Source organism: Mesitornis unicolor, unplaced genomic scaffold, assembly GCF_000695765.1.
Source record: "Mesitornis unicolor isolate BGI_N332 unplaced genomic scaffold, ASM69576v1 scaffold32565, whole genome shotgun sequence".
In the NCBI taxonomy this organism is placed as follows: domain Eukaryota; kingdom Metazoa; phylum Chordata; class Aves; order Mesitornithiformes; family Mesitornithidae; genus Mesitornis; species Mesitornis unicolor.
The window spans coordinates 64,712-78,616 of NW_010188153.1; the positions used below are offsets into that span (position 1 = coordinate 64,712).

The following is a 13,905-nucleotide window of genomic DNA, read 5'->3' on the forward strand; positions in this document are numbered from 1 at the left end:
CACAGGGCTACTGCAGCTGCAGTCTGTGCACATCATGTGTTGGGAGAGGGGGGGTCATCCTTCCTCATTGCTTCCATGGGAGATGCTTTTGCTTCCTCATACTTGTCCATACATAGCATCTCTTTTGGGTGGGGAAGGGATGGCACCCTCCACCACATCACGGACTCCCTCTCAGCACCTTCTTGGCCAAAAGATTGTAGTCACAGCCCTGAACATCAGGATGGATAACTTCCTCTCAGCCCCACTTACTAGTGGGGAGGGTCACCCTCAAAGCCTTTTTCCACTGTATTCTGCTTCCTCACCTGCCAAAGAGCAATATTTGTGCATGCACGGGACTGCAGGAAAGATGCTTTTCATTCAGAATTGTTGTGTGTGCCTGCTGATAGAAGGACTGACAGTGCTGGCTTTAGACACAGCATTTGGGTAGGATGCAATTACCCTTTCCAGCCAGAAGGTAGCTCTGAATTAAAGAACTGGGTGAAACAGGGCAGCAGTCGCACCACCACTGCCTCCACTGCCTCTGGTCACTCTAAGGCAGATTTCCAGTGTGAAAAGTGTCTGTGGACCTGCCTGCTGTGCTGCATCCTCCTGGTGGGAGGAAGGACTCTGCAGGGTGTAGTGAGTTGCCAGCCCACCCTGCTGGATGTGAGAAAATGAAGGCAGGAGACCAGAGAGCTGATTTCTACACTTCTGCTGCTGTTATTCTCTGTATAGACAGCAAAGATGTACTAGAAAAACACACGTATTTTCTTGTATGGATGTTGTTATGGTGAACTTGAACACCACAGCTGGTGTAAGGCTGTAAGGGAGAGGGAGGCTGTTTTGCAGACACAGTACCTGAAACATATGTTGGACCCTCTCTCTCTCTTGCCCTCCCTCAGACATCATTTTGACATTTGCAATTGCACAGCAGGTGTTGCCCTGTGGACCAGGGATGAACTCACATGGTCACTGTTCTTCTTATCTCTGCTGTGGCTAATGTAACCCATTAAAAAAAATTAAAAATAAAGGAGAAGAAACAACAGCAGATCAGAGTGAGTATGAAGAGTGCAATACAAGTTGTCACCAAATGCATTCCATTGACACTTCACCTCCCAAAAGGTAGTGTGCACCAGAAGTCTAAGTCCTCTGGTCAGCAGCCAGCTTTTGAGCTTGAAGCTCAAAACATAGCCAAGTTCCTGGAAACAGCAATGTTGGGAGCGCAAGGAGGTGATGGATGAGAAAACCATGGTGCTCTAGTCCATCTTCCACACCTTCACCTCTGGCCAGCTCCTGCTCTTGACTTGCTCCTGGCTGACACTGGAAGTGCTGATTTCTGGGGAAATGGGCTCATAGGAACAGAGAGACAAGCTTGCAGCAAGCAGACCCATCCGGACACAGGTGTCTGTGTCATGTTTAGCAAGCATCCCTGCAAGGATTCCTGCCATTAGGCTGTGGAGAGAAAGAAAGGCACTTTTGAACACTGGGGAACAGCTTTGACCTCGGGAACATGGCCGTTCATTTCTAAGAGCATTCATTTGGACCCAAACCAACACTTACAGAAGCAGAATATGTCACACAGGAGCACTGAGGTTATAATGAAAAGGTTTTGCTTCTTTATATTTACTTTTAAATTTGGAGTAACAAATAGTACTATTATTTGGATTTTATTTGATTCTCATCTGAGAAGTCGAGGTACTTTTCCATTTCACCACATTTTCTTTTTCCCTCCAGTTTTCCAGAAAGAAAAGGAGTCTCAGAAGAGAATAATCTATTTCTCCCTTGCTCTCTAGTTATTTTGTCACTTGGTGCCTCATTGCATTCCCTCCTGTCCCTCACTGGGAAGGGGCAGATGGGAAGCGAGGTAAATTTTCCATATATATGTGAGTGGGGCAACAGACACAGCTGGAAAAAGAAATCCAACACTAAAATGAGATTGTAGATTCAGATTTTTTTAAACTTTAGCTGTGGTTTTCCATTTGAGATTTTCCAGTAAAAATTATATGAGTGCTTGGAACAACAGCAGGTGCCCACAGGTTCTCACAAGGCACCAAGGAGGCCATCAGGAGAGGAGATGACTTTGCCTCTGTTGAGGCATGGATACATGCAGAGTGGTGTCTGTGATTGACTGGGAACAACTACTGCTTATTCATAGCTAAATATAGTCATGATGCTTGGAAGCTAGGCAGGGACAAAGGAGACGTGAAAGAGAAGGGAGAAGATAATGACATCTGAGAAGAAGAAGCAAGCACAGGAAAATATGACAGCAAAGAGGATTAAAGAGCAAATCTATGGGGAAGGGAAAAAGATAAAATTTTTGTGTGTGTGCTCTAATTACCTCAACATCTTTTTACCCTAAACAAAGGCACAGAAGATTACAGTTTCCATAACCCATTCAATCTCTCAACAGCTCCAGAGTAAATATTTGGGGGAGCATCCCCTAGCAATGCTGTGTGCAGGCACGCAGTGTTATGTTGTCAGGGTAGCCAGGTGCAAGGAGCAAACAGACGTTGTGCCCTGCACATGTGCAAGCTCCTTGGGCAGCATCTCCGGAGTTGTAGGAGACCTCCAGGGTCGAAGCGAGGCATGTGGTGCCCTGGATCAGTGCTTTGGAGTGTGCAGCATCCCCCAGGCAGTGCTTCAAGGGTGTGAGGGTTCACGGGGGCTGAGCTGTGAATGTGTTACAGCCCTGGGTGATACTGTGCTGCAATGTCCCTTGAAAGTGCCAGCAGGCTGCGCTTGGGCAACTTTGCCAGTTTATATGTAGTGGAGATGGTGTGTATGTCAGCATAGGGTCCTGGCACTTCCAGCCTGTTTGGCACTCTCACCCTATAGAACAGGGATTTCTGCAGCTCAGTGGAACAGCTGGGGTTACCAGAAAGGACATCCCTGGATGGACTGTGAAAATTCCCACATAGATCTGGGGACACTGGGGAATGGGATTTCCAGACCAATATTACTTCAGCAATGGGAGAAGTAACATGCCCCTAGGTTTCAGATAGTGTTGGAAGGAAAAACAGACTTAAAGTTCTCCTGTGTAATTCAGTGGAGGTGTTTGGCAGTGGTGTTTGGCACACTGTCTCTCACCTTTGCTCTTCCCTTAAGCTTTTTAAAGGGAAAGGAAACCCTAAAGAAGATGTTTAGTTTACATTTGCCTCTAGAAAAAGATGTCCTGTGGAAAGGGGCAGTTGAGTACGGAGCAGATGGTGCAGAGAGGAGGCTGTGTCCCTGGAAGGGCTGGCAGAAATTGGGCACATCTGCTGGAAGCAGAAAGCAAAGCTGAGCTTTCCTCAGGACAGGCTGACCCTGTGACGTTCCTCCCAGCCCCCATTCATCTACTGTTATCCAAACACCACTTCTTTGGTCTTCTTTGGAGAAGATCAGCTTGCAGTTGCAGTCAACTCATCTTGGAGGTGTTTTGGGACACGAGGAATGTGTCATGGTGTTAAGTGAGTTAACTAGCTTGGCAAGAAGATATTCATTGATCCCAACTCAAATTTTAAGGACACTGTAAGTTTCAGAAAAAAGGACTTTTCATTCTGCCCACTCATAAAAGAAAAAAGAAGTGTTGCTGTGTTCAGTTATTGGTATGTGAGAATAGAAAAATAAAATGAATTATCTGTCGCATACAGCCTTTTGGTGTAGCCCAAGGCAATGAAAGGATAGAATCAACTATAGTTGCATATGAAGCAAGAAGAAAAAAACCCCTGACTACTACATATAGTTTGACAAGTTAACAAGGAGCATAATAAAATATTACTCTGACAGACTGAGAATTGATCAGTGGGGCTAGGAATAATACCTGTCATTTCTTCCTCCTATGTACAGTGTTATGTGAACAGCTAGGCGAATTATACAGCAGGCTCTTTTGAAGCATGAGCTATGGCCAGAGGTAAATGCAGAACCTGATGAAATGCTTTTATAGGGAGATTTTTTAGTCTCACTTCCACTGTAGAAGTGTGGAAGTAAAGTTGTTAGTTAGTAAGACAGCTTTGAAGTAAGGTGGTTTACTTTGCTTTTAGCAGCTCAGCCCAGACTAATTCAGAAATACTAGATTGCCATGAAAGGCTTGGATCTTACAGAAAAGCAAAACTAATAATGGCAAGACTGGCTTCCAAGATGCGTAGGGGGACACTTTCAGCAAGCTTTGCAAGGGATCACAGTAACTGGTCCTGTTTTTGTGTCCTTAGTGTCTGTTCCTCAAGCAGCAGAATGTCATTTGCCTTTGCAGCAGAATTTCAAACAAGTCCAATTATGTCCCTTCCATGTTTAGCTGGAGAAGACAAAGCAGTGAGCAATGTACCTGTCACCGGCGCCAGAGACGTTGACTATCTCCTCCCTGCTGATGTGGATGGCAGGGTAGTGGGTGGCGCAGAGACTGGCAGCAGCAGTCTGTAGGGGAAGAGGAGGGACGTTGGTGGTTATTGCCCAAGCTGATAAGGTCTGGTGTGGCTGATGCCATCCAGACCTGCATGGATGCCAAAAAAAAGGAAGGGGGAAAAAACAAGGCAATAATCCTTTTTCACACTTTGAAAGAAATCAGCGATTTAAATTAAGCTTCCTGAAAATGAAGCTTGCGCTCATGAATATTCACAGTAAGCACATTTAAAACTAGCTGACTGTAAACACTGCTGCTAGGAGCCAGCAGTATATGGACAGACAACTTGATTTTCTTTCAGAGCTGTGTATTCCACCCCCTAAGCACGTACATTTGCCAGCAGTGATGTTATGTTTTCCGGGACTGCTGCCATGCCACCAGAAATAGCAATGGTGCTGTATGGTCCCAGAAAGAAGCGACTGAGAGCTCAGAGTTTGCCTTACATGCCCTTACCTGTTTGTGGGCTTCTGGACAAAGTGAGACACTGCCTCCCAGGTTCTTGCCACACAGGAGGACACCATGAGGGCCAAGGGTCACCACCACACAGTGCAGGTGGGCCAGCAAAGGGCGGGCCAGGGCCATTGCAGTCTGGACAACATCCTCCAACCTGGATGGCAGCTCTTCAAAGAGCAGGGAGGAAAAACTGTGATATCATTTTAAAGGTCCTTCACTGGGCCCTTTTATGAGCTGGCAGCCTATTGATGAGCACCTCTGCTACTACTGATGAGCACTTCTGAAATGTGGTTGATATGATTTTTTTTCTTTAAATCATGGGAAGCATGGAATTGTCCAACATTAGCCTTCCACACCCTACCTCTATCCTATGCTGAGGGAATCACCCTTCATGGGACTAAACGTGTGTCCGTAAGAGAGCAAAAAACTGCCCTGAAGTATGACATCCTTGTCTTAATGCTGTTGGACTTCCACCTGCATGTGGTGGGGTATTTCAGTTCTGCAAAGGCAGGGTACTGTTGGAACAGGTACCCTCAGAGCATCGTGCTTCGGAGACAAGTTTACAAAACAGGGATTGTTCTTGTTTTGATGATGAAGTGAGGCAAAGGGGATCTCTGGTTTTGGACAAGGAGCCATCCCAGGCCTACTGTGCTCTTTGATAGACTATCAGTCCAGCCTGGGATGTACAACCCAGGCAGAGATGGCTGTAATGTGGAAGATACCAGGAGTGCTTATGAGTCCCCACTGTGTTATAACCCAGTTTATTTGAAATGGGGGATAGGGAGGAAAGTGCTCTTTTCTATTATTTGGGTTATCTAAAAGTGTGACTGACCTTTCTGAGTATTCAATACCTGCTGGCAGAGGGTTCCCAAGGGTCCGATTTATTGCTCTTAGCTCTTGCAAGTTGGGGGAAATGTATGTAAGTGCTTTCCAGCTGTCTGAGAGGAACGGCTTAGAGGCCTTGTTCTCATCTGTTGGCTCATAACACACTTCAAAACAACATTGCAACTGGTTAGTTAATTAATTAATCAGCGGTTCATCTCTGTGTCAGAGCAGGATGTAGTGCAGAAGGCATAGCATGATCTGCACAACCAGGGTTACATATACAGCATATTAAAAACTGAAATAACTATTTCTCCCGTGCTGGGGACAGGGCCTCCCATGGTTTTATTTCCAATGCTCAGCAGTGTCACTGTTGCTTCTGGCTCTGGAGTGATATAATCAGACTTCAGGTTTGTTACTCAACTGGTTTTGGAGCCTCTGTCAGGTTTTAAGAACATTGTCTCCTTCTTCAGGATTTGCTTTTGAAATATGAAGACATCACTCTAAAGGTTCAGAAAGCCTTGTGAAGGGTCCCCAGCATACCAAGGGAGGGGGTTATGTATTTTATGGGAAGTAGGAGAGAAATTATCTCAAAAGATGCATTAGTACTTATTCTGAGAAGCAAGCTATATTGCTGCTTAAACTGGCAGTAGCACAGGCATCTGTGCTTGCCTTGAGAGGCAAAGAAAGCAGTTTTCCCTGGCTTTCTGTCTGTGCCCAAGGGCTATAGCACCTTTACTACAGGAAATGCAATTTAGCTGCAAAATGAGAAAAACTCAGAGAAAGCAAAATTGTTTCGTCCATTTGCATCAAAGTAGCAATGCATAGAATGTTACACAGCTATCAGACAGTAACTGAGTATCTCCATCAAGCAGCAGTGAGAAGCGCTCAGTGTGTACAGAGTGTCTCGGTACACACATTGTTAGGAGCTACGGGTCCAGAGCTGGGTGAGTTCTCCTTACCTGCTAGCTGGTGCTCTCTAGCTAGTTGGCAGACATACTGAATAGTGGAAAGAGGCACATTTCCATCAATACAAACTAGCGGGGCCTGGCGCAGGTTCTCCTTGAACTGGGACACCTAGTGAAATCCAGGACACAGAGTAGACACACCTTGAGTCATTGCAGGGGAACAAAATGATTGCTATTCAGACTTGAGATGTAGGATTTTCACTCGTATTGCAGCCTTTAGGTGCAGGCGTGAACCTAAAATAGCGATTCCCTAAGGAAAATGGATTTTCCCATTTGTCTCCTCTCCTTCCCTTCTTCTCTTTGCCCTGTTCCCTGTCATTCAGAGCTGGACTCAACTGTCAGGACCCCTTCAGCAGAGAAAGGCAGTTGCTGGTCCTCACTAGACTACTTTGGTACCGTTGGGTCAGTCAGAGACCTACAGAGAAAGAGAATGCTGCTATTAATGTCACTGTAGGATTCCCTGTGCCACACCTGGCTTTATTATGCCTTTTCTTGCTGTGGAAGTCATTCAGATGTCCATTGTGTACAATGCCTTCTGAGGCAGGTTGTTCATCACAGTGTTTTATTCCTGGGTCCTACTGAATCATGTAGGGATGAGGAACAGTGGAACAGGAGCATGGAGAACTGCCGTTCCCTCCTGCAGCTCTCTGAGGCTGCTCCACCACTGCCCAAATGCCAGGCCAGTGCTATAGGCACTCAAGCAGCATCCCTCCCATGTCTCTGCTAATCCTGGTCGAAAGAAGGGCTGCCAGAATGCACTTTGCAGCAGAAGATTGGTTCAGAATTTTCACTGGCCACAGCTGTATCATAAAGCTCAGCAGAATTAATCTGCCATGTAATGGTTTTCTGTGCCAAGGCTTGGGAGAGGCAGGGTGGGGATGAAAGTGGGAGCAATGACCATATTTTTTCCTAGGAAGTTTCCACCTCATGGGGATCCCACTGGTAAGTAAATTGCACTTAGCTTTCATGTTGCTGTCAGTCATGAAGCACAGGCTATTGTTCTGTAGACAAAAGAATGAGTAGGGAAGGAGGGTGCAGTGATGGGACTTTCAGTAAATCAGTCCTTAATCACTGTTTCCATTAGCCCTGATGTTTTGAAGGTGTGGATGTGCTGAACAGCAGTGCCTGTTGATACAACTCAACATGTACAAACAACAGGGATTGGTGGGGAGGGGATGGAACAGGAAAACTTGCTTTAACTAGTGTTGTGCCCACCTGTTTTTGTGTCCCCCTAAAAAGGGAAATACCATTTCTGCAGGTGGATTGGATTTATCACTGTCTTTAAGGTGTCAAAAATTATAGGTTATTTGAGACTACTTAGTGAAGCCTACATGTCATGGGATGATAGAAGCAGTGATACTGTATAAAGCAGAGACAGAGAGAAGCTCCATCTGGGTCAGCAGCAACAGAGAGCTCTGGTAGCTTGCCATCCTGCTATCTCAGTGGCCAATGTCTGGGGTTAACTTTAGGATTTTCCAAGTTCTCTCTGCACATCCACTCCCTCCTTGCACAGCTTCACCAGTTGCCTTTTGTCACACATTCACACTTCTTCTCATAAGAAAAAGCTTACAAATCAGATGGTATGCATACATATTGCTCTGTTATCTGGTGGTGGATGTCCATATCTCCCAATCCGACGCTGAGCTCCCCAGCACTGGTGATCACAGCACAGTAAGTGGCTGTGCGCTTCCCCTCCAGCTGAAGGATGGCACTCATGTCCTAAAACAGGGAGGACAGTTAATACATGGAGCAGGTTTCTCTTCTCTGCCACACTTGGCTCATTCTTTCTCTGTGCCCACCTGATCAGTAGCCCAGTTTGCTGTTCTCTCCTCAACCTCCCTTCACGTGTAAGATGAGCAACATTTCAGAGGTATTTCAGTCTAGACAGAGCTGGCAGATGGATATTTTTTAATATTTACAATGTAATAAACGCCACAGGTCAAAGAAATAATTTAATAAGTGAGAGTGACAGGTCTCTGCTGTGCAGTTCCATAGGTTATGTCTTTGTCGTAATTGAAAAGTGGTCTGCAGCCCCACCTGCTCTAGCCATCCAGTCCCAAGGCTTGCATGACACATTGATGGCCTGCCGACATGCTGGCATGTTTTGGTGGCATATTCCAGCTAGTGGTTATGTTAGCCACCTCACTGACCCCACAGCCCGATTTTGAGAGCAGTTTTAAAGCTCTCTGTAGTTCACAAGGAAGTTAGAGGTTTTTAGGAAAGGGTCCTTTCCAACACTGATGGTAACGTGTTTTGTTACAGGTAAGGATTGCTTGGCAGTTGGCCAGCAAGTCCACCTTCCCTTGGAAGACTGCTCACTTCAATGGCACAAACTGTGCTGTGTAGGGTAGAGAAGGGATTATGGACCTGCTGCTGTGAAGCCTTTATAAATAAGAGTTCATGTTCTCATTGCTTTATTTACTGAGTTGCTCAAGTAGCCAGAACTAAGGCCCCACCTATTTTGTTTGTATACCAGAGCCCTGAGGGCACTAACAGGCCTTAATAGCCCTGATCAGCCTCACCTGGGATCTCCACCCACACCCCTGGCTTGCCCTCAGCCCTGCCTCTTTACCATAGAGGGGTCTTGGGTTGGAGTTGCTCCTTTGGTCTGCTTTGTTCCCTGCCTGGGACTGGTGAGGCTCTGCCCTGCTGCCCCTGGTGAGCTTCTGCTTCTCCTGGTTCCCTGATCTTGGTGGACAAGCTGCTGCTGAAGACAGGTATTCCTCTGGTGTGCAGTTAGGGATGTATGCAACTATGCAGAGGACCCTACTTCTCTGAACCTGATAGGTGTCCAGCTTGGGCTTCCAGTTCCAAGTTCTGTCTGTCTTGTGCTTTATCCAAACCAGGTTGATTTTGGCATTGCTTTGTCTATCCTCAGGGTCAGGCTCTGTGTATTTCTGGCTGTGCTTAAGCCTTCCTACAAGTTTTCATGATTCCTCCTGATTTACCTCTCTTTTTACTTCAAGCACCACTCCCTGGAGCTGAATTTAGACCCCATGGTTCAGACTCCAGATGGTACCTACATCTAGCCTGTGTTTTAGGGGGGTGGCTCCTTGCCCTCTAATTGCCTATAACTAAAGAAGCATTGAATTATTCCTACTTTTAGCCTGATGGAAGGTGGTGCTTATGTCTGCCAGGGTTGAGAAGACTTTTCCCTCTATGCAACGTCATCACTTCTATGCTTCTGAGGTGCCACTACTATGCAACATACCATGTGATGACAGTAGTGCAGGATGGACTCTGAATGTTCATCCTTCCCCACGGCTGATAGAAAGAGAGGATTCTGTCCCAGACGGCTTAAGCAGTCTAAAAAGCAAATGGAAACAAAAAATTATTAATAAATCCATCAGAGTACTGTGAACACAGTGACAGCTTAGGCAGGATGAGCATCTGTAGGAAAGTCCTCTCCTGGAAAACTTAATGTCCATCAGTCCTTATCTAGAAGGATGTTCAAGATGAAACTCAGCCACAGCTGCTGGGGTTGAGTGGGGTGATCTATGTCTGCCTACTGCACCAGCACTCTGAAGTCTGTGGATTTTTTGGAACATCTGGGACTGGAGGAAAAGAGAAGGGGAAAGAAACATCTGCATTTTCCTGACATCATCTCCTTTACCATCGCAGGCATGTGGGCTTTCCCACAGTGCTTCTGTACATGGCCTTTCCTGCTGCTGGCCTTCTCACGCTGCTGTTCCCACCACACTATCTTACTAGAACCACTGAATCTGAACGGATTCATGGGGAACTCTTCCTTCTCTCTCTTGAAGTTACCACAGATTACACCTCAGTGGATGGCATGGGTGGCATTTTTTTCCTCAAACTTATTCATTTGTGATCTGAAGTGATAGTAGATTTGTGTTAGGAATATTTGGGAAAGGTCAAAAAGCTGGAATAATCCTAAAATAATTTTGTAATCTGGCCTTGCTAATTTCAATTGCCAAACACTGGTCTGCTGTTCCTTGTGGTGGAGTACCAGGTACAGTGTGATCCTTTCCTGTTCCAAAAGACTGTAGCCCTTTTTCTTCTACAGTAATTTCTGTGCCCCATTTCCTCTTGTTCATGGTGCGTGGATGACCACCACTGAATAAGCTTATTCTTTTCAAATTCTTGCTCAAGACGTACTTCCATTGCAACTACAACCTGGCAATAATTCAACGCTGAGGGCCAGGCTGTTCAGCAGTCACTGGAGTCACTGGTTCTTATTTAACTTTGATTTGGAGTCACTGTGCTATAGGCTAGTTAACTTCATATTTGAGGACCTTTCTTTTCCTGATACCAGCTCTCTCCCCTCTCATTTCTTGGAATAGCCCTTGCCTTTTCCAGGCACTCTGCCCACTGCTATATCACCTGAAGTATCCCAGATCTTAACAGCGTTCAAGGGCTCCTGCTGCTGAAGGAATACCAAAGGACAAATCACATCTGGCATGCACCCACAGGCAAACCCAAGCACTAGGCACCTGCCAAGTTTCTTCCAACGCCGCCAAAAGTTCGTGTCACTCTTCCAGCGTTCGTTTGCCCACCACCCTGGAAGAATAAATTCTTAATTAGCATAACTGGGAGGGCTGCTTGGCATAGATGCTACTTCTCCGTTAGCATGTGAAGTGACGTTGATGTTGCTGAAGTATAGGTCAGCAATTAGAAGGAGCAGAAGGCATCTAGCTACCAGACTGAGGGCAGTACGAACTACTACAGCCATCTACAGACTTCAGCCTTGATGACAATGGTCCGCTTCCTAGGAGGAGAGATCTGATGATCTCCCCACACATTGCTAAGAGGTCTTATTTGCTAAGACCTCTTAGAACAATGCTAATGAGTGTTTCAGTCAATATGAGCAGGCCTCTGAATTTACCTGCTCACAAAAGCACTGGGACTCAGCTGCTGACCTAGACCTGATGGGCTCTGCAGCTGCTTTCCAGGCCACTTAGCTCCCCTCCTTAAGCAGTTTGTTTGGTTTTGCTTTGTTGGGCTTTGGGGGTTTTTTTGGTTTGAAGATAAAATGAGATTTGTTTCCTTTGCCTATACTGCCTCTGTTCTTTATTCATGGAAGGATATGTTTCAGTGTCTAAATACTTTTTGATCCACTTCTTTCTTCCCAAACATATCCCCTCATCAAAAATACCCTTCTTTTTCACCTCTGTGGTTATCAGCTTCTCCTTTTTATTGCCTCTGCCTTCCACTCCTCTGTCCATCTGTCAGTCTGTCACAAACAGCTAAATTGTCAGAACACAGGCAATCCCTCACCTATCTCCTCTACCTTCTGAATCTTGCATCATAAGAATTACATCAGTAAGTGCTCAGATAAATTTGGGCTTTATCTGACTATCAAATGATGTTAAAGCTCTTGTTTCATAACATCCTGAAATATACTTTCCATTTTCTGAAGACAGCTTGCCACTGGTGGTCATAATGATCTTCACAGTTCTGGATAATTTGGAGCTTTCAAGAGCGTGTTGAGTGTTTGGGTGGCAACCACCAAAGTGTGTGCATGTCCATATGCAGCAGCTCCTGGCCCAGATGCATCTGCCCCATGTTAGCCTGGGTGCACCAGAATACTCCTGCACATACTCATTTTTCTTGCTTGTAAACACCATTATCTATCCTAAACAAATAAATGTATTACCATCTCACAGTAAGAAATATTCTGCCTCCAACCCATCACTGTACTTGGACATTCTCAAAACTTATACTGAAGCTCCCCAGGGACCCCTACTCTTCCCCCGTGCAAAGCTGCACATCTGTCCTTTGCACGCAATGCTTTCTTCTGCATCCAGCCCTACAACTGTAAGAGGTTGCTCTCCCATCTAAACATGCTTTTTATTACTGTCTTCTGACCTCCAGGCTGTTTTTGTTTCCTGTGTCTCTCCCCAGTTCTGTAGTCTGTAAGTCTTGGTGCTAATTCTGGATGCTTTTGCTTTTCTGTCTGGCAGTTCTCCAAGCCCTGAACTGCTCAGGCCACCTGAGCAGAGCTGCCTGTATATAAGCAACCTATGGCCTCTGTCCATCTTTCCACTACTTGTCACTCCTCATTAACCCAAAAGTCTCTTTATTACATTTGCTTACGCTCCCTGGGAATTGCCAATGGCACTGCCACAAATGAGTGTATTACCATCTGCAACTGTCTCCTGTTGAGTGCTGCAGATTTCCAAAGCATTGAGCTTGGCTATTTCAACTCTGAAGCTTACTAGCCATAATGGAGGCAGCCATGGGAAAAAAAACAACCACCAACCAAACAACAAAACCTACACCAAAGTAAAAGCTAGGATGCTTGTTTAGGGAAGTCAAACAACATGGCTTTGAACACTGGCCCCTGTTTCAACATCAAAAGAGGGTACTAACTGCCATCAGTGATGAACATAAACTCTGCTTTATGCAGTTCCACTATCTGTTTTTCAAAACTGATGCCTGCAGGAATGTTGAAAATACTCATGAGCTCCTCTCCTTGTCTGGCATGGTGATCTTCTCTTTTAGTCCCTAGCACATCCCAAAGACAGAGTTTCAAGGTTTTTATGCCAAGCTTTGCCTTAGCAGCAGATGTACCAGCCTCCTGCTTGGGGACCCAGCTGTGGGTGACCTCTGCTGTTGTACAACCCCATAGGGCCTTAAAGAAATGACGATGCTAAATGTCTCTTTAGAGTAGCAAGTGGGTGCAGCGAGAAAGAAACTAGCAGCCTGATTTTGAAGAAAAAGAAATTACTCTCATTGCACCTTGCCAGCTCAGCTGGTAACTCCAAATCTGAGTGGCCCTTGGGTATCTCATCTATGTTGTGTTCAGGTGGGACTGGCTGAGAGGAAAGAATGTAGATGAAAATAGTGGTGATGAAATGAGGTGATCTGAAATAAGGTTGAACTGATGCTTTTTGGCAATGTTTCAGGGGATTGAGAGAGTCTCTGGGATCTTCTTCCATTTCCTAAGAGACTTGAATTCCTAATGTAAAAATGAGATTCTACTCAGCTTCTGAGTATCATGGGAGTTACAACAGTAATGCTGCTTCTAGCACCTTTCCCTGAGCGAGACTGTGCACCCTTCTCTGCAGGTCAGATAGTTACTTATAAAGCACTTGGCTCCTGGATAGCCTTGAAAGCCATGTGGGAATTACAACCAGGACAGAATGCAGCTGCTTTCTTGCTAATTGGGACAGAATGAGGTGTGAGTGCAATGCTCTGCAACAAATTCAGTGTGTATAAGGGAGGGACCTGCTGGGTGCTGAGCTCTTTGGAAAAAAAATTCTGTCTTTAAAAGCCTAAACAAAGCTATGCTGTTGGGGGTGTCATTTCTTCTGTGACTAACCACAGCAGCTCTCAGCAGGA

The 13,905-nt window shown here is 45.6% G+C and overlaps 1 protein-coding gene across 1 annotated transcript in view; it reads right to left on the reverse strand.

Moving 5' to 3' along the window:
• Nucleotides 1–1,137: 1,137 nt before the first annotated feature.
• Nucleotides 1,138–13,905, reverse strand: part of LOC104541578 (pseudouridine-metabolizing bifunctional protein C1861.05-like) — a 22,654-nt gene continuing 9,886 nt past the window's right edge. Inside the window, exons 11-18 of the mRNA XM_010185675.1 lie at nucleotides 11,055–11,121; nucleotides 9,812–9,906; nucleotides 8,191–8,319; nucleotides 6,595–6,709; nucleotides 5,662–5,799; nucleotides 4,811–4,977; nucleotides 4,283–4,371; nucleotides 1,138–1,431 (exon numbers count right to left, since the gene is read on the reverse strand). Coding sequence (XP_010183977.1) covers nucleotides 1,236–1,431; nucleotides 4,283–4,371; nucleotides 4,811–4,977; nucleotides 5,662–5,799; nucleotides 6,595–6,709; nucleotides 8,191–8,319; nucleotides 9,812–9,906; nucleotides 11,055–11,121 — 996 coding nt within the window. The 3' untranslated portion in view covers nucleotides 1,138–1,235. The remainder of the gene's footprint in view (nucleotides 1,432–4,282; nucleotides 4,372–4,810; nucleotides 4,978–5,661; nucleotides 5,800–6,594; nucleotides 6,710–8,190; nucleotides 8,320–9,811; nucleotides 9,907–11,054; nucleotides 11,122–13,905) is intronic.